This window comes from Paramisgurnus dabryanus, chromosome 23, assembly GCF_030506205.2.
Source record: "Paramisgurnus dabryanus chromosome 23, PD_genome_1.1, whole genome shotgun sequence".
NCBI lineage: Eukaryota > Metazoa > Chordata > Actinopteri > Cypriniformes > Cobitidae > Paramisgurnus > Paramisgurnus dabryanus.
In genome coordinates this window covers 15,848,215-15,869,085 of record NC_133359.1, presented here as the reverse complement: position 1 = coordinate 15,869,085, position 20,871 = coordinate 15,848,215, and the positions used below count along the sequence as shown (strand labels likewise).

Sequence of the window (20,871 nt, the reverse complement as noted above, 5' to 3'; positions counted from 1 at the left end):
CTATTTTCCAAAAAAGTGGAGTGTTCCTTAACCACACACACGTTCACCAGACCTAATTCATTAACTCTTTACCTGCCAAAGAGTTTTTAGACCAATCCATATTTATGCTATTATCCACCATGTGGCACTCATACCCACCTTATAAAACACTAAAGCATCAATGGATCCAAAACCAGTAAAACTGTATATTTTTTGATCATCATTCTGAATCTGATCTTTAACAAATGCAATTAACTGCTTTTTGATCAAAAAAATGTACCAATATCCGAGAGGTGATAAAAGAGAAGAAATAAATTAGGATGAAACAGAGGTTTTTGTTCTTTCATTCGATATATTGTATGTAGGGCTGGGCGATAATTCGATAACGATAATTTTACCGATATAAACTTTTTCGATAAAACGATAAGGACAGTTCGATAAGTGATCGATAATGTTTAAGCACTGTGCGTAATGTTGCGCGAGCACTTCCGGATGCGGCACGCGCTCTTGGTTTACAATCACAGTGACAGTCAGACTTGAAGGAGTGGAAGATGAGGCAAGTTATTTATTTATTAGTAGAGACCTATGATTTTCGCGATGCGGATAACGCGGACGGAATCACGGAATCCAAATGCGCGGAAACATTTTCTTGTGTGTAATGTTGGACGCGCAAACAGGGTTCGTCAAACACAGCAGACACAGGTGCGTGCAGTATACTTTACTTTCATTCAGCGTCCGCCTTGCGCACGCACACGTCCGCCCAGCTTTAAAAGTATATTTACAGGACATTCACAAATTCAGGAAACTGAGGAAAAGCAGCAGATCCACCACTGCAGTGAATATAGTGTTTGGGTATGTGCGCTCCCACAGCAAAGTGACACCCTTGACATCCATTTATCAGCGTGTATAGCTCGTACATGTATAACACACGCGTGATCACTGAACTAAGTTTTCTTTCTTGTTTAAGTGAACATAAACAGCTGTTACTCAGTATATTGAAACTTAAAGCAGTCTGTCTTGGGTCTTAAAGGGACAGTAGTCTGCTGCTTTTGTGTCAGAAATGTGTTGATTTCATAACAAATAGATTTACATTTAATACAGATGCATTAAAACAAGATTTTAGTTTTTGTATTTGTCATGTTCTGAATAAAAAGTAGTTTAAAACCATTATTAACTGTCTGGTTTTTACAATTTTCATTCAGGAGCAAAAATCTGCCTTTAAATTTGACAGGAGTAAAGATTTGTTATTTATCATGATAATTATCGATATCGACTGATATGGAAAACATTTTCTCGATAATTTTTTGAGTCATATCGCCCAGCCCTAATTGTATGTTTATATATTTAACCTCTTACACTCTGAGGCTATTTTGGGGATTTCCGCCTAGATTTGGCCTACCCAGTTTCAAAAGCTTCTCATACCCACAAGCAGAGGTGCACAAAAGTTTGGTATCATTTTACAGGAAACCCTTTAAAATTACATAAAACACTGTTAAAAGTGCTCTACATGGTTGTATGTGTTGTCAGTCCTCTAATAAACACAAAAATAAATAGGCGCTTTTTGATGTTTTTTTTCTAAAGTCTGTATTTAAAAGTGTATAACTCTGGCCATGAGTGGTAACGAAACCTGCAGACAGTTTTGTTTGATTCCAGCAATTGCCAGCTTACAGAGGAAAAAGAATTTTTTTCTCTATCATAATAAATGCAAAAGTTATTTTACTCCAACTGATGGGAGGAATAATACCCTTTTTGTATACAATTTCTGCCTAAAAACATTTGAAGTGCTCCCATAACCACATACAGTGGAATAAATGCAATTTCTTTATATCATTTTGCAGAAAACCCTTTGAAGTTACATAAAAAGCTGCTGTTTGTGACAAATATTGTTATTTATGTTGTTTTTCATATGATGAAACACCAAATTTTCTTTGTAATTTATGTTGTAAACACTGTCTTTGATAGTGTATAACTCTGGTTCTGTGTGCTCTAGCAGACTGCAGACAGTTCTGGTTGTTAGCAGCAGCAGACAGTAAACACCCAAAAAAAGAATGAACTCCTTAGCATGTCGCATTCAAAAGTTATTCTTATTTTACTGAAGGGTGTGAAAATAAATTTTTCATATAAATGTTAATTTTTTGTTTTGCACATATAATAAATAGCAAGAGATTAATTATGCACACAACCAAAGAAAATGCTGTGAATGGACTCACTTTTTAGAGTAGGACCTAAGATAAAAGATGGTGTATCATTTGTGGCTATATGTGCTATCTGAGGCAGTCCACACTCAAGTTTCCCATATGTTTACAAAAGACCATTTTTTACCTTATTATTCATTCAACGATTGTTGGATATGTGATAATAATAGAACAAAAATAACGCTGTAGCCTTATTCCTGAGAGTGAGAGCTTTCATTCGATATAAGACTTGCCCATGTTTGTCATATTTGAAAAATATGAAATATGTGAATATTAAATCATATAATAAATTGTCGGGGGGGTGATAGTGTAAATTAAGTGTAAATAACTTTCTTACAGTAAAACATATGTCAAAGTGATGCATATCTGCAGAAAGTAGAGACTCTAAGCTTTCAAACAGCATCTCATATGTGTTACTGGGTCCATGACAGACCATTAAAAATTAAAGGAATATTTTATATTAAGTCAAAATAAGATACAAGGTCCACAGAGTCAAAGAAATTAACCCCTTCAGACCCTGTGTCCACTTGAATGGAAATCAAATGTTTTGCGATTCAAACCAATGAAAATGCTGATCAAGCAATAAGGGAGTGATTGCACACTGATTAAAGACCTGAAAAATCTGGTCTGAAGGGGTTAAAGAAGAAAAATTTCTGTAATGCATAAAACATGAAAATCATAAATGTTGGCAACTTTTTTTTTTAAACGCTGGTGGGGAAAGAGTTAAAGAAAGATCACAGATGACTCAAGAACATTAAAAGAGCCAACAATGTGTAATTGAATGATATAGCTTAAGACAATTCATTGGTCATTACACTGGGTTATTTTTTACCCAGCATTGGGTCAAAAAGAGGTGAACCCAACCTATTGGTTTGTACGTAAACCAGTGCTGGGTTGTTTCAATCCAAAATGCAACACATTGTTGGGTCAAAAGTAAACCATTTCTGGGTTAATTTAACCCACGTGCTGGGATTCATCAGATTAAGCCGAGACAAAACAAGCGGCAGTCATCTCTTATTTCATATAATTCAGCTTCATCATCTCCAGTTATTTCAGCTGCTTTTAGTAAAAAGGCTTATTCTCACAGGCCTGGTTATTTTTGGCTGACCTTGTTTTTCTTAAACTACTCTCTCTTTGACACATGCCAACGCTAACACACGCACACTTTTACGCTAACGAAAACAACCACAAGTCTAACAACCTTTTTAGTTCTTTCCTGTACATTTTAAATAGAAGAATCAGAAAGACATGTAGGAAGAATATCTTTTTCTTAAAGGGATAGTGCACAAAACAAAGTTTTTTTGTTGAACAAAAAAATGTATTTCGTACACAGTTGACATTCTCCTACAATGAGTACTATCAACTTTGTGGTTACGATCATTGATCAGAATCAGATCTTCAAAATAAAGAAACTCATATGAGATTAGAACAACACGAGGGTGAGTAAATAATGACAGAATTTTTATTTCTGGGTGAACTATCCCTTTAAAACTCTTTTTCTTGCTCAGGCTTCGATGTTTATGAGGCATATCAGGGCACTTGAGTTTGCACCAACATTAAAAAAAGAAATCATTTAAAACCTACAAACATAAAGCCACAAAAATGTCAAACCGTTCATTCGACCCAACCAGTACGGCCCAGTGTGGCTGCTATGACAAACACAGTAGATTGTTTTGAAATATAAATACGCTGCCCGCTGTCTCCTTGTCCTGCCTGAAATGACCACAAAAGACTAGACAGCCACATATGAACATGGCTTTTGGCAAGGCTGACATGTTCATACCATGAACATCCATGTTAAAATAAAACAAATGCATTATGCAACTCGATCCTTCTACTAGGCAAACATGCCAGAGAAGGTTAAATGGGGAAAACACAGAGATTTTGAAGAGAAAATCTTATGTGAACGTCCGTATAGATATTAAGTTGAAACTTCAACTTCAGGACTTGCACTGTATTTCATTCAGCTTGGTTTTGATAATTTCACAAAACCAGAACAAATTTGTTTAGATGTTGGGTGACAGATTCCACAGTCACTGGATTCAACCTGTGAAGGTTTTGTTTAGCAGGTTTCTCCACAGTGTTGAGAAAAGCAAATAGCCTTAAATGAAACCAAACAAACCATTAAAGAAGTTAAACAAAAACCTGATCCAAAGAATCTAGAATATGATCCATGTCATCACAAAGAGTTAACTGAAAAATAAACAGCTAAAATCACAATGCTGGCTTCAGAGAAAAGGTTTCGAAAGAGTCAATGGGAATGCACTATTTTTATGTGCATTTTGGGATATCGCATAAAAAGCTGGATGGAAACGCCAAGATGCACAAATAGTTTCAACTGAGTTTCTTATCCGATAACAAAACAGACTTCAGGTGACGGTGTTCCCAAACAGCAGGCTTGAATTTAGTCTTTAAATTATAGTCATAAACGTGTTTATTGCGTTTCGTCTATGTACTCTTATGTGCCTAATTTATTATAAACGAAAAAAGCCCAAAATGGCTTCTCCTACAGCAGCAAATGCCATTTTTCTTTTTGAAATCTGGCACGAGTTTATCAGCAAGTAACGCATTTGTGCTTTTCGACTCACTGGATTGAAACGTTTTTATGCAATATTCCAGTTTAATTCACAACTTTGGATGGAAACACAGCTAATGTCATTTCCTCCTTTCTTTTGGAACCGTAAATACTACAGAACGCATATGTGCATTACGTAGACGAACTTGAATCGAGCTACAGTAAAATGTGTTAACATTGTATTCAATTTTGTTGTTAGCATAGGCTAACATAAGCTTGACAGACAGTTGTTGAGATTTGTGTCTTTCCCTATACAAGTAGATTGGAGCTATAATTGGATGACAAGAAACAGCTGTCCAGGGCGTTACCAAGATGGCTGCCGAGTGGACTGACTTTTAAAAAAACTTCCAGGATTGATCGAGGTCCAAAACCACTTGGATCAGAACTTCAAAACCACAAACTTGGTTTTGAGTGCAGAAAAGGCACAGTGTTTGTTTGTCAAGTTTGTTCATCATGGTGATGGAGGACTAGCATGCCAGAAAGGACTGGCTTGTCTCGGAACACATCCCTGCTCTAGGGTGGTGGGAAAGTCAATGCCGGGTGTTGGGTTTCGTGGGAAAATTCTTGACCTCCTACTGAACCCTTCAAGCCTCTGGAGGAATCCAGACCGCTTCATATAGACCCCTCCCGTTGTCTTCAAAAAACACTTAGTTTGAGTCACTCCATCATACTGCAGGCTCTTCGAGGTGTCCCTCCCATTTCTGATCTTCCAGCCTCAGCATCTGTTCTTGTTCTGTTTATCAAATCCATATAAGGGCAAAACTTGACTCTGTCTCTTATGTTTTGTGAGTCTGGGAGCGTTTGCTTTTGCTTGGGAACCTCAGTCAACAGTGATCTGTTTGTGATTGCTTGAGCCTGATTGGTACTCTGCATTCCAGCTGTAGCCCTAAATGCATTCAGGGGTTTATTAGTTTTGGCTAGAAGGGATACAACAAACACCAAAAATCTTGCAAGATGTTCGGTTTAGGGTCAGTTTTGGAAGTTCGATTAGGATGAAAACAGCGGTTCTGGGTAGGTGGGATACAGCTATGGCCAAAATCCCTTGAAATATTGGGTTTACGGTTGGGTAGGATTAAGATAAAAACAGTGCATATCCGGTGAGATTTCATGTGCTCCCTTCTAGCCACAACAAGGTTTATTTAGTTGGCCTTTAGTTAGTTCATCAGTACTGCTTGAGACCACAGCCGTGCTGCAATGAAGTTGGCTTTTTCATCTTGACCTTTGGCCTGGTTTCTGACCCCTGTCTGAGGTAAGGATACCAAATGACCTTAACCCATGACACAAGCCACAACAACCAATCATAAACCACACATGCAACTATTCTATTTTACATTTGGCTGCAAGACAATTGACAATACAATAATGTTTGTAGAAAAGGGGTCAAAGTTTGGGGATAAAAGGAAAAGCAAGACAGCTGTAAAGAAAAAACTGCTAGATCAGTATCTGGAGTCAAAGGTCAGGTAAAGACAACATACCTGAACAGTCTTCTTGATCCTTTGAGATGGACCAGGATAGTCTTTGGAGTACAGGTCGGTAAGAAAGAGTGAGTTGATCAGTGTGGATTTGCCCAGTCCAGACTCACCTAAAACAAGAAAGCGCCATATTAGTGACCAATGCCAAGATGAAATGCCACATAGAAGAGACAGACAGGAGGTGATAAACATTGAAATAAGATTCTGCACAGTTTCTCACAAGCTTTCTCGCATCCACCCACACAGAAACAAACACACAATTAGTTTGTTGTTCTTGAGCCAACCAATGGCACATGTGGGACCCTGGCCAGATCTTATTTTGTGTCTTCTGTAGGAAAGCAATCATGGGCACACTGGTAAAATGTTGCAGACTGATATTCAAGATAAGAGAGTAAGAGTGAGCAATGAAGAACATGAGAAAGCTTTTGTTCTGAAAGAATAAAACATTTTTCTTTCTGCATTCCCTTCAGCTAGCTCAACTCCCGATAAGCTGTGTCTTGTCATTTTGAACATCTTCGAGTCAGGGGGATGGGAACACTTGGGATCATCTGGCAGTGCAGACCACCAATGTATCTCTCAAGTACACAACACCCTCACCCACTCAAATACACACTCACTCCACATTTTTGACACAAGCTTGATCCTAGGCTTTAAGTGGGGGTGTTGAAAGCTTCTTCTTCCAGTAAACAATCTCCCCACAGACAATCTCCATCCAAACTTGCCTTCCTCATTTACTACAGCAGGTTTTACATGAGAGTAAGTTGAAGTGAAAAGCAAACAGGCCTAAATCTGCCAGACACATGGCTGAGTAACACATCCCCAAAGAAAGATGGAAGACTCATTTAAAGACAACAAGAAAAGATAAAGGAAATAATGTTACAGCCTCTGCAACACAGTAATGTGACATAGTTTTGAAGCCTAAGAATATTCAGTGAAATATCTCAAACTTTTTTTACTCAACTTGACCTGGATCGGTTGTGAATTTGTTGGTTTCTGGTTAATGTGGATTTGAAGAAACCAAATCTGATGAACTGCTGTCTAATCAACATCCGACTATCAGTACCTAACCATAACCCTAACCTAACCCAGACCACAAGCTTTTGACCCTCTTAAAAACAGTTTCCAGTGTGTCCTATTGAGCCAGTCCTCTATTAGCAATCACATAATACAAATATACATTTCAAGGGGTCACTGTTCTATGCCAGAGATAATACACAGACATCAAACACACCTTCAGTCTGCTAAGTAAATTTACGCTTTATGCCCCAGGCCACTTAGATTTACCTAAACAAGACAGAGTGACTGGAATTTAAGAGCTCCTGTGTGTGTAAACTGTTAAGAAGGATATTTGGGGAAATATTTGACAACCGGGGAGGGAAAGGAGAGAGAATTAAAGAGGGTGAGAAAGTTTGATACGTCTACAATTACACAAGTATTTACATGGTAGCCATTTACACAAGAGCAACAATGCATCACTGACCAAATGCATCTTCTCACGTTGACTCACACAGTTAATATATTAAAAACACACAATGTTTATTGTGTCGAAATGTTCTCAACTTGTCTAATACTTGTAGGGTTGGTTTCCCAGACAGGGATTAGCTTAAGCCAGGACTAGGCCTTAGTTTAATTAGGAAATATAACTAGTTTGAACAAACATGCCTTACTAAACATTACTTCTGTGTATTTTCATGCAAAACAAAGAGCAAGATATGCAAGTTGTTTTAAAAATGATGTTTTTTAGTTTGCACAGTTAAAAACAAACACATTAGTGTTGATTCTGGGACAACAAACTAAATGCATTGTCCCAGAATGCACCCATCTCTGTGTTATTATTGAACACATTTTGTGTTACTTTTAACACAGCTGGTGTTATATTTTAACACAAAATCAACAGAAAATGACACATAATGTGTTAAAAGCTTAACGCACAAAAATGTGTAAAAAATAAACACATCCTTTCTAAGTGTATGGGGCAGTTTAGTCCCTGTCCGGGAAACCGTCCCATAGTGCCAGGAAATTACATTTGGTTGTATACTTGGTTGTATTTGAACTAAAAAACCCACCAGTCCAAATGCTGACAAAGCTGTAAATTAGTGCTGCGACAACTAATTGTTAAAAATCGCTAATAATTGATTATGAAGATAGTTGTCAACGAATGTCATTATTGATTAGTTGGTCTGTGACATCACATGCTCCCGCACCACCGTCTACTTCATACAGATGCACGTTTGTAAAATCAGGTGAATCTTCTTCTTCATTAAATTGGACAAATTTTTTATTTTTTAAGGATTAAAAAATAAAGATTATACATTAGTAAAACTCAATTTTAATGGTGCGGTTTCTCGGACAGGGATTAGAACAGTCCTAGACTAAAATAAATGTAAGAGCTGTCCAAACTAAAAAACAACTTGCACTGACATATCTTAAAATACATCAGTGCCCTTGTTTTGCCTCAAAATGCACACAAGTAATGTTTTTAGTAAGGCCAGTTGTTATATTTCCTAATTAAACTAAGGCCTAGTCCTGGTTTAAGCTAATCTCTGTCCGGGAAACCACCCCGTGGGGCTTTTGCACTTTTTAAACTACACTTATTCCATGAATACTCTATTAATTTATGGGATTATTTAGCTATAATAAGGGGAAAATCCAATTGAATAGATGTTTAGGTTTTTATCCGATTAATAAAAATAAAATATTGTCCGATTATTTGATTATAAATATAATCGTTAGTTGCAGCCCTACTGTAAATCTAGTGAAACCTAGTAAGGCTTGTGAAAAACTTGCCAGCTTGTTTGGAAACTTGAAGGTCATGCGAAGCCTGAAGCCTCTTTCGACATCTCAAGAGCGAGTTACGAGCACAACACATAAACAATACATCACCGCAACTTTTGATTAACTCTTTGCCCGCCAGCATTTTTTTTTAAGTTGCCATCCAGCGCCAACATATTTTATGTATTTACAAAAGTTTAATGCCTTCCAAAAATTTTCTTCTTTAAATATATAAACACACAATATATCAAATGAAAGAACAGACTTGCTGCTTTCAAACAACAAAAAACTTACATCACTTCACTTTTCATCACCTCTCAAAAATGAGTAGGTTTCTTTAAAAATACAAAATTTTGAGCAAAAATCTGAAGTTTGAACTGTTTTCCTTAAGGGGATACTTTCGGGTTTTATTAGTTGGGTAAGAGGTGAATAAAACACAGATTGCCGTAAAAACTTGTCATTGGCAGGGAAGCTAGGGGTGGGCGATAAACCGGTAGACAAAATTAACCGGTAGAAATTTGTCAACCGGTAGAGATTTTGGACTATCGTTTCTATCGAGGTTACGTGCCCACGTCACGCTCCTGTGCGTGTGGTCGCGAAAACGTAACGTTTGTACACGTATTTAAGCACTGCAGTTTTAAAACAAGTTATTTTAAGCCATTGAAACACAGACAACAGATCTGTATGCGTGCGTTCTTTCTGTGTGTCAGGAGCGGACAAGTCGCGCAACCGCTGCTCTTTCTGTCTGTGAGGAGCGCGCCTCTGCTTATTAAGCTCGTGAGCATTTTTCCCGCTTTATTGGCCTTAAATACACATATGCGTCAAAATTCCCGTCTTTGCAAGCATCATCATAAACACGACCAGTAAGGTCTTAAGAGAAAGTAAACAGCTAAAAGAGAAAGCGCATGTGTTACAGTGTATTGGATCCGGACTTTGGTCTTAAAGGGGAAGTTACCTAATTTTGCTCCTGTCTGTCACTCGTGTTAATCAAACAGCATTGAGAAAAAAATCTCTCACTGCTCCTGATTAAATCACTTTTCTACCTTAAATAAAAATATATATAGGCCTATACATACATGCATAATTATTTATTATCATTCTTATTGACTGTGTATCTTCAGAGAGCTTGAGTTTTGTTTGTTTTTATCTTCTGTCTATGCTTGTATATGTTTTTTGTGAGAATTATGAACATTTCTATGGTATTAAAGATTTAAACCTTATTAAAACATAAAAAACTCTACCGTGATACATATCGTTATCATGATATAAAATTAATCCTATCGTGATAGAAGATTTTGGTCATATCGCCCACCCCTAAGGGAAGCGTTTCCTCTTAACTGACGAGTTAACTTGTCAATGGCGAGAAAAGAGTTAACTATAATTTCGTGTTGTTTACATCATATGCTCTTAACTCTTTCACCGCCAGCGTTTTTAAAAAAAGTTGCAAGCCAGCGCCAGCGTTTTTCATGATTTTCACCAAAGTTTAATGCCTTCCAGAAAATGTTCTTCTTTAAATATATAAACATTAGAGCTGCAAATTTCGACTATTTTTTCAACCGATTAGTCTATCGATTATTTTTTCGATTAATCGAATAGTCTAAATAAAGATTTTTTTTACAAATAATAAATGTAACATCTGCTATTAATGCCAACATTTTATTGAAGCATTTTCTCAATTAAACAAATACACAAACAGTGCCAGTGCCAAGGAAAATATAACAAATCACATAAAAACAAGTCCAACATTAATTCAGCCTAACATAAACAGTGCAAAAGGGGCATTATTCACCTTAAACAAATAAAATATATTAATATTAAAGAAGTAAAATAAAAATAAATCAAACTGAATAATAACTCCTTATTAATATAAAAACATGTCCTGCTCTTTATTGTTCCAGCCCTAGTGCTAATCATAAACTAATGAAGAGTCATCATTAACTACAAAATGACTCACATGAAATCATTGTTTATTAATACATTAACTAAAAAACATGTCATGTTGTACTTAATGATGACTCTTCACTTCGTTTATGATTAGTACATGCATTTACTCAGCATTAGTTCAGACTGAAGTAAAAATAAGTTAATTGTGATTCATGAACCCTTATTATAAAATGTAACCATTATATTATTACTGTTAATATTATTACTATCATTAGTAACGTTACTGCATTCTCATTTAGCATCAACTTTAACATTTAACTTTTCTTAAGTCTCGGGTAAATACAAATTTAGTTAGCATGATCTTCTAATATTTTATAAACGGCGTTTACGCTGCTGTTACTTTAAATAAACGCATGTCAGGAATACCTAACGAGACGAGCTTTTATAATATCTGCGCACATAGCAAAAAAATAAGCTATGGGAACTCCGCGCTGCCAGCTGGCTTTCAGTGCACGCGGGCACATGCCTATCTCAGTGTAACACAGTAACTTATTATTTCATAACTTCTTAATATAAAAAGTTAAACTTGTCCCGCTCTTTATTTACTGTTTCAACATACTGCCCAGACGCGATGCAATGTCGTGTCTGTCAGGCGTCTCGCAGCTCGTATTAAACTAAGATGTAAACACAGCTGTATTAAGCACCATATATGCCTGCATTGATTCTATTGTTGTATAAAAACTTACTGTAAAAATTCAAATACTTACGCTGCCGTCGCGTCATTCTGAGGTCGGAGAGCTCCAGGTTGTTTTCTTTTAAGATGATCATGCACAGATGTTGCGCTTCTGTGGTATGCCATTTCAGTTTTACACAGTATGTGTTTTATTTGGTCTCTGCTTAAAGTATTCCCACACTTTTGATCACGTTCTGGCTGTTTGGTATAACACTTTTATTATCCGGTCGGAGCTGAAGCCGCCTTCATTTGAAAACGTAAACAATGCGACGCATCGACGCATTTCCGGCAAATCGACGTAATTACGTAATCGACGTAATCGACTACGTCGACGCGTCGTTCCAGCCCTAATAAACATACAATATACCAAATGAAAGAACAGACCCTCTGCTTTCAAACAAAAAAAACATTTCATCCTACCTTCAGTGGTTCTTTTGTAATCAGCTTTTGAATATGGGTAGGTTTTTGCAAAAACACCATATTTTGAGCAAAAAGCAGAAATAATTTCATTTTTGTGACGGACTTTTCATAAAGATCCCATTCAGAGCGATCTTTAAAACAGACACGGACATGCAGCCGCTTGCCATGGGGCAATACTTCCGGGTTTAAAAAGTTGCGGTATTGCGGAAAGACGGAAAATCTCGTCATTGGCGGAGAAGCGTTTTTTCTTAATTGACGAGATATCTCGTCAATGGCGGGGAAAGAGTTAAGTGCCGATCACCAACAAAACAGACATTTGATGCAGTTTTTAACGTTACTGATTTAACAGGCGAGAATGATTAAATTAGCAATAGCCAGCAGCAAGCCAACCTCTATCACTCCATTTCTCACCCCCTGAGGGCAAAGGCATACCTAATTAGCCTCATCACCCCTTTTAATTAAATATCGGGCCACATGATCTCTATAAATGTGATGCTTCAGTAACACAGCATGGATCCAGATCTAGCTCACAGCTGGCTGACCTTCATCAGCCTCACGGATGAACACAGTGTACTGGCACCTTTGGATTTGGTCTCCTTTTTTGTGCTATTTATTTGTCTTTCTTTCACAGTTCATACCAAAGGCCAGTCACATGCGTCTCTCTTGCCGAGCCAAACAGAGATACTGAGAAACCATAAGCTTGACAAAACCACAACGATGCTAATAAACCGGTACAACCACATAAAATGGAAAAATAAGCTGTAATTTCCACTTCACGCTCAACTAGACCCAGACAGGTCACCGGATGACTAGACATTTCAGAATGAAAGGTGCATGCTAGCGTCACTTCCTGACCCAGTTGATACGGTAAGAGTTTCAGCTTAAAAAATTTGAGGAAGTGGCATTCAAAGGCTAACCGTGCTCATTGGAAAGGTCAATGATGTTGATGGAGGAAAACAACTTTTTCAAGTGAAAAAAAAAAACTGGGTTTGCTGGTCTTTTGGTCTAAATGCCAAGTCACAAGACTAATGCAGACATTACTAAAGTGATTGACAAATTATCCAGGAGATTCCAAATATTCTTAACTTTAATCTTTTTGTTCCTCTTCCTCACATCATTCAATGGGCCAAAAGTGGCCCAGGGGCAAACTGAGCTTAGATATCCTGACAATCGTCCACCTACACCCCCTTTCCACTGCCCTGCCCCCAAACCAGACTAATACCACCTATCCTCTTTTCCTCCTTCCTGCTCCCCATGTTTTCACTCATAAAAATGTGCTTAGTACCTCCGCCATGCAACTTGTTTAACCCTTTAACAATCAGGAGAGTTAGAGAGGCATACTAAATCGACTAACCTGTAACTTTCCAAAACCACGTATTGCTTAAGGTTATTTATTTTAATGAATAAAAGAAGTTAACTGTGCATCCGAGTCAGTGGTTTGCACAAAGATAAGATTCATTGTTTGGCGATGGGAGTTAATCTGTGAACAACCGGAGATAACAAATAGCAATTTGGTGACACACACATTAAGCCACTTTGAATAAGCAAAACAATCCATCCAACATACAAAATTGAAGACACTATAAGACCAAATGAACAACAAGGACAGGATATTAAATGATAAATCTAGACACAGCCTGACAATATCACCCACATGCACAAAGAACACAATAATAGCACCAACTTGCATGCAAACACTTGCATTGCCGACAGTACTGCAAGAGCCTCATAGAGAAACATACAGATGCTTGCATTTCATCTTCTGCCCATTGCTATTCATATTCAACTGGACTTTTTTGCCTCTTTCACTTGCAACAGCCAAATAACTTTGACATCTTATACCACTGTGTGCAACCCACAGATAAAAAAAATGGTGACTTTGTCTTGACCCCTGGTTTGTTTTTAATGCTCTGTATGTCAGGAAACGAAATGACTCTTTTACATGACCTCCAGCATGATTCTTCTCATTACAGATCTGAAGCCTGTGGTTAAAATGACATAGCTCACTCAAAACACTTTTATATATAGTTTTGCATATAAAAAGTCTTGACATGTTTTCTTGTAAATGAGCATTATTTATCCTGTTCTTATGTTTAAGTTTATAGTAACCCTGATTAGGTAAAAAAAAGAGAATGAACAAAGAAGCGGTCCAAATCGAAACAAAAAGTTTAAGATACTGTTGTGCCCTTCATAGGTTGCATGTAATGAAAATTAAAACTATTTTTTGACAAAAAATGTTTCCTAACTATTTTTTTGCAATATTTGAGGTAATCGACACTGGGTTTATGTGCTTAACTTAAAGGGGTCATATCATGAAAATCAGACTTTTTCCATGTTTAAGTTCTATAATTTGGTCCCCAGTGTTTGTATAAACCTAGAAAATGTGAAAAAGATCAACTCAGCAATTTAGTTTTGGAAAACTATTTTCTGCAAGCATGTGAAAAAATAGGAAATTTACATTTGGCTCCCCCTGTGATGTCAGAAGGGGATCATTTTATAATAATACCGCCCCATAATCTGCACTATCCGACCATGGCACTGCCATTTAGTACAGAGATCAGCACATTTGCATGTTAAAGGACACACATTTTTGCTCACACCTATAAAGTGTCAATTTTAACATGCTATAATAAATTATCTATATGGTATTTTGAGCTAAAACTTCACATACGTACTCTGGGGACACCAAAGATTTATTAAAGGTGACATAGAATGATTGAACGGGGTATTTATCCTTGTTCTGTGATGTGACATGTAGACAAAAAATTTTTTGTTTGGGTCTGTAATGCCTTAGAAGCTTCCTAAAAACCTCTCTCAGATAGCTCTATTAGGGTTGGGGATTTTAAACAAGTGGTTTTGCACCTATTTGGCTCCCTCTACTGGCTTAACTTGCAATCTCATTACTGATTGGCTGACTTTGCTGCCACTCAAAAAATGTGCCAATTATTTTAAAGTTGAGGGGCAGTGCGATGCCTGTGATGTCATAAGCATCAGTTTTTCAGATTGGGACGTTTTCTGGCTGACATTTCTAAAAGAGGAATTTCTATGAGACTGAGATGTTTAGCATGATTGGCACTTTTTGTATGTTTGTGAATGCGGGTAGACTACCATTATTCAACAAGGACAAGGTAAAAATGGTTTTTCATTCTCTGTCCCCTTTAAACATCTTAAAAAAGTCTTCGGAAATGTCCCCTTTAACTCTTTCCCCGCCATTGACGAGATATATCGTCAATCAAGAGAAAACGCTTCCCTGCCAATGACGAGTTTTTCCGTCTTTCCACAATACCGCTATTATCCACTAGGTGGCGCCCTTCCGCAACTTTTAAAACCCGGAAGTATTGCCCTATGGCAAGCTGCTGCATTTCCGTGTCTGTTTTAAAGATCGGAATGGAATTATCTCTGCTTTTTGCTCAAAATGTGGTGTTTTTGCAGAAACCTACGCATATTCAAAAGCTGATTACAAAAAAACTACTGAAGGTAGGATGAAACGTTGTTTTTTTGTTTGTGGTCTGTTCTTTCATTTGGTATATTGTATGTTTATATATTTGAAGAAGAACATTTTCTGGAAGACATTAAACTTTTGTGAAAATCATGAAAAACGCTGGCGCTGGCTGGCAACTTTTTTTAAAAACGCTGGCGGTGAAAGAGTTAAACATGTGCAAAATTTAATCAATAATAAGCACTTCCCTCAGTTGTATCTGTAAACTTTTTGCTGCACTAAAACTTTTTCACAAAAAAGCTTTGAAAGTAAACATGTCTAGTGTTTGTCTGTGTATTAGCATGCTAAGAGCATCTAACGGGATTAGCTCCATGACCGAGTAGTTTGACGACCTGCTGGCAGCCGAAAGAGGGGAAGCTTTGGCTTCATAATCCAGGAGATTAAATCTCTGTGAGGCACTTTTTAACCTACACCATCATGCTTATGTAGTAGAAAAACGACAATCACTATCAGCATATGCTAGCTCAACCAATGCAAATTGCTGTTATTTTCATCTTTCTTCAAGCCTGGTAAGGGAAATATTTGCGGTGTGAAGAAAGCATCTCTCAATGACAGCGTCACATTGGAGCTATTAAGTGGAAAAACCATCAGGAAGTTTTGTCTAAACACAGCTGTTAGAGTTGTTATTGCGAAGGAATGTAAACACTGCAGTCAATGACAATAAGCCTTTTTACAGTTTTTGCTATCTTTTGGTGTACAGGTGTTCATTTAGCTTCATCAACGATGCCCATAGGAGGCGCTTAAAGAGTACCTATTATCCGATTCACGATTTTACATTTCCTTTGGTGTGTAAGTGTGTATTTGTCCATGTTAACGATATGCAAAAGGTACAATATCAAAATAAACAATGATGCGAGTTATTGTCTCCAACGTAAATCTTTTTTCTTGGACTACACGGAGTGTAGGCAACGGTTTACTTCCTGGGCCTGTTGACATGGACAAGACGGTCATTAACACAATACCACCCGCTTCTGAAATACAGCCTGTAAGTAGTTTTTATTTTCATATTTAAAGAATTTACTACTCTGACTTAACTCGAGTTTTGTGCAGTGCAAAGTAGCGCATGTTGTTTGTTGATTTTATGATTACAAATGCAGACATGGTTTTAATGTTTTAGTATCCTTACCTTACCAATCTGTTATGTTCTGCTCAAGCCGTGCTGGCAAAGTTGATCGATCAGCATTTTCTGGATGAGATTCGGCTCGTATTGATAAGGTAGTAAAGACGATATTAACTCCTGTCAGCAATTCATTGTGAGCTAATCTTCAAAACATGGTAAGGAGCATCACATTTCCGGCTGACGTCGGCCAATCACAACGTACAGGTTAGTCAATCGGGGACACAGTGCTTTAAAGATTGATGAGCTTTGTAAAAAATCAAAGCGTTTGAGGAAGGCAGAAATATCTGGAGCAACAAAATGCACGGTATCTGGAAAATAATGTGTTTTTTGGAGCATAAACCACGTGAATGCTTTAAATTATACCAAATACACAAAAAATATTGTTTTTTAGCAACAAAATAGGTGCTCTTTAAGCATGTGCAGAAGATGTTAATTCTTCTATTTAAACCTATTAAAATAAATTAAGTGATTAATATTTATATTTATAATTAATTCATATTATTAATAGATTTATTTTCCCATCTTTGACATCAAATGTCCCAGCAAAAAAGACAAAAAACGAATACACTGTCAGAAAAATAAGCAGTACCAGGTTAAACAGTACACCTTTGCACCTAAAGAGTTCATATTAGTACCTCAGAGGTACATACTGGTACCAAAGAATGCATATCAGTAACTCAAAAGAACAAAAATGTAAAAACGTTACAAAATTTGTACATATCTGTACCTTAATGCCTTTCAAATGGTACTTCCCCAATGACACCTTGGGACAATTTTTCTGATATATGGTCAAATTTATATTTATATATATATATATATATATATATATATATATATATATATATATATATATATATATATATATATATATATATATATATATATATATATATATATATATATATATATATATATATATATATATATATATATATATACTTATATATATATATATATATATATATACTTATATATATATATATATATATATATATACTTATATATATATATATATATATATATATACTTATATATATATATATATATATATATATATATATATATACTTTGTGACTTGTCTTCCCCGACAGGATTGACTGTTCATTTAAAAGCGACTGTAAAAACCAATTTAACTTTGAATTTATGTTAATTCTCAATATAATTTAAGTTCAAAGGAACACGTATCTGGTTTAATAGGGTGGCTGCAGGGGTCCTTAAGACTTGAAAGGTTGGCCAACGTCATTCTACACAGCTTGAAGAAAACGTCAATAAAACCTACTGATAAAGACTACAGACAAAACTACCCATCGGTATGCTGCTCAAACTCAAAGCACAAGTGGCTTATTTTGAAAACTCTGAATCACGAAGCTCTAAAACCCAAAACGATTTTCGCCAAAAGAAACATTTTAGCTGCTTTGAGAGGCAAAGCTCGAGAAAGGAAATGCTTGTGGAAAAAGCGAGTGAGTGAGGCCGGCCGAGCGAAAGAGAAAAGACAGGAAACAGATTTTTTCCTCCCTAAAATTTTGGAGGGAAAAATGGAGTCCACAGCCAAAGCTCTGCGGTGTCCGTCAGGCTGAGTGGCACAAGAAAAAGACAACAATTCTCAGTTTAGTCTTTAAAACTGCCTTTTTAGTATACACATCTCAATCTTGAGGATATCTATAAACAAGTCTGTTCAAAACATTGACAAAGTTCAAATTTAGAAGATATAAGCATTCAAAACACACAGTCACGTTATTTTTTATAACATTATTCTGCACTTCAGCTTCTCATCAGATTCCATTGTGATGCAAACTCCATTAGCTATTTTAAAAGGGGGAGGAGTTATTTAATATGCCCCACCCTAACATACTTTCAGTGGTACATTACATCAACACATCGAAAAAAGCTGTGCTTTTCATAGCACATCAGTGGGTTTTGACTTTGGTTCTGCATAAATGACAAGCTTGCATTGACCCTGGCAACATCGCTTTAAATAACGTGACTATAATTTGAACAGATACAGTGTTACACCAATCACTACTCCATATGCAAATATATACAAATAAGGTCAACGACTATTCAGTATGCAAAATTAGAATGAAACAGATAGTATACCAAAGGTCAAATTAAAATGACTCAAAAAACTCCCATAGCAGGTCACATGTGAGATCAAATAGACAATACAACAGGAGCTAGTGCTGCCCAGCTCCTGGCACCAGCAGAGCTATCACAATAGGCCGGTTTACCAGAGGAAACGCCAAACTAAACAACTAGAACGAAGAAATGAAAAGACAAATAAAATGAGTAACAGTTTGTATAAGGAACAGAGGAAGGGAGAAATAAATAGATCAGCAGATTATTTTCACACCAGAGCCGGAAGGCGACACCACTAGATGAGCGCTGACAGACACACACCCAGTTACTATAGTGAAGCTCTCAACAGTGATTATGTCATTGATATTTTCAATAGTCAAAGCATCCCAACCACACTGTATATGTGTGGTGATGATGACGACAATGGGATTGATTAACATTACATTAGATAAAAAAAAGTGTATGGTAGAACACATGCATAGTTTATTTGAATGCAATGCATCTCCTAGGTTACATACTACAGTGTCTTGTATGCGGCGATAAGTCGATTGTGTCGATAAACGATAGTCAGACATATTGCCGATCGCAGGCTTTCACGACGATAGCTGGCGATAGTTATTATTATATCATCATGGTTTCATGTTAACATGCACATTGCATGCTTTTTGCGCATGAAAGGTTTGTGGGCTTGACTTTGCGATAAATAAATGAATAAATAAATGAGTAAACTATTTTCCCGCATCCCGATGCTATTGCGTTTCAGCAATCTCACAGGTTGACGTTTGGACAGTCTCACAATGGGGCACATCGCCTTAGGCTCTGTCCCAAATGGCGCACTTCATGTGTCCTTCGGTCTCGTGGCCTTAAATTGCACGCTTAGTCTACGAGTCCGTAGGGTGTCCCATCTGTCATTTTTACTTTTCGAAGTGTGCTCATCAGCGCCCACACCCGTCGCTATGGGCGGGCCATAGGGGGCCGGGCCCGCCCTCAAAGACGCTTGTGCCCCCCCAGTATTTAAAAAATACTGTAATTTTAAATTATCACAGTTGCTATTTTGTGTTGCATTAATGTTGTATTCTTTATAATTAAAACATTAAAAATATAAAAAACAATGGTGTGATTTTGTTTGATTGATGGGAATCTAGCTACACTGCAACAGCCTATAACGAGGCTACGTACGTGACGTAGCCTACGTCAGTGTAGCCGCTCAACAGTTACCACACTTTTTTAAACTGGATGAGTTTTCGCTTGAGATGGATATTATCCGCAAATGGTTAAAAAGCCCACCAACAGTCTCCTCTGCCAAAATTGAAAAACAGTCTCCTCTGCCAAAATTGAAACGACATTGACGCCTGATGTTGGAGAAGACGACACTGGACGACAGCCTGAGCCCAATACCAGCTCCGTGGAGCCCGACCCCGGGCATAACAGACTACTACATTCAGAAGATATGGACTTGTTCACTGCGGTGATTCAGCTTGCTTTTGAAAAGGACCTCACTCACAAGTTTAATTCCGAGTGGACACTTTATTAATGAGGAGGTTCTGCTCGGAGAAACGCCGCTTGCCGCTATACTGACAGGAGGGAAGGGAGAGACTGTAGGCTAATAAGTGTGCCCTCCCATGCATTTCATATGCCCCCCTTAAGACTGAGGTCTGGCGACGGGTCTGTCAGCCCCCCCGTTTGCACCCTTGATGCAGTCTTTGGCAAAGTGCAAACTTTACCAACCCAGAAGTTATTCAGGGTTCCCACACCTTGGTTAACTTCAAATTCAAGGACCTTTCAAGGACTTTACACATCCAATACCCTCAAATTCAAGGACTAAATTTGGGGACACATTTAAAGTGAGAGCAAGGTTACATCGTGTTACCTTTAAAGATACATTGTTACAGTTTCCTTTCGAGGGAACTCGCGCTGCGTCACTGCGGTGACACTTTGGGGATGCTTCCAGGTAGTGATAGACTGTTGGTTGTTTTAGTCACATGACCTGCAATCGCTTGCGGCTTCCAGCACTCTGTCTGTAAAACCCCATTCACACAGACCTCTGGTCCCAGAAAATACCCGTAAAATTGCCAGACAAGCGTCTGTCTGTGTGAACAAAAACTCGTTCCGTTAATCTTCTGGGATCGTTGCCGGAAAGAGGACC

The 20,871-nt window shown here is 37.3% G+C and overlaps 1 protein-coding gene across 3 annotated transcripts in view; it reads right to left on the bottom strand.

Annotated features, from left to right (window-relative positions):
- septin15 (septin 15) overlaps nt 1-20,871 on the bottom strand; it is a 38,800-nt gene that overhangs the window by 13,378 nt on the left and 4,551 nt on the right. For all 3 annotated transcript variants that reach the window (XM_065291596.2, XM_065291597.2, XM_065291598.2), the window contains exon 3: nt 6,225-6,331. In XM_065291596.2, the coding sequence (XP_065147668.1) occupies nt 6,225-6,331 (107 nt within the window). The remainder of the gene's footprint in view (nt 1-6,224; nt 6,332-20,871) is intronic.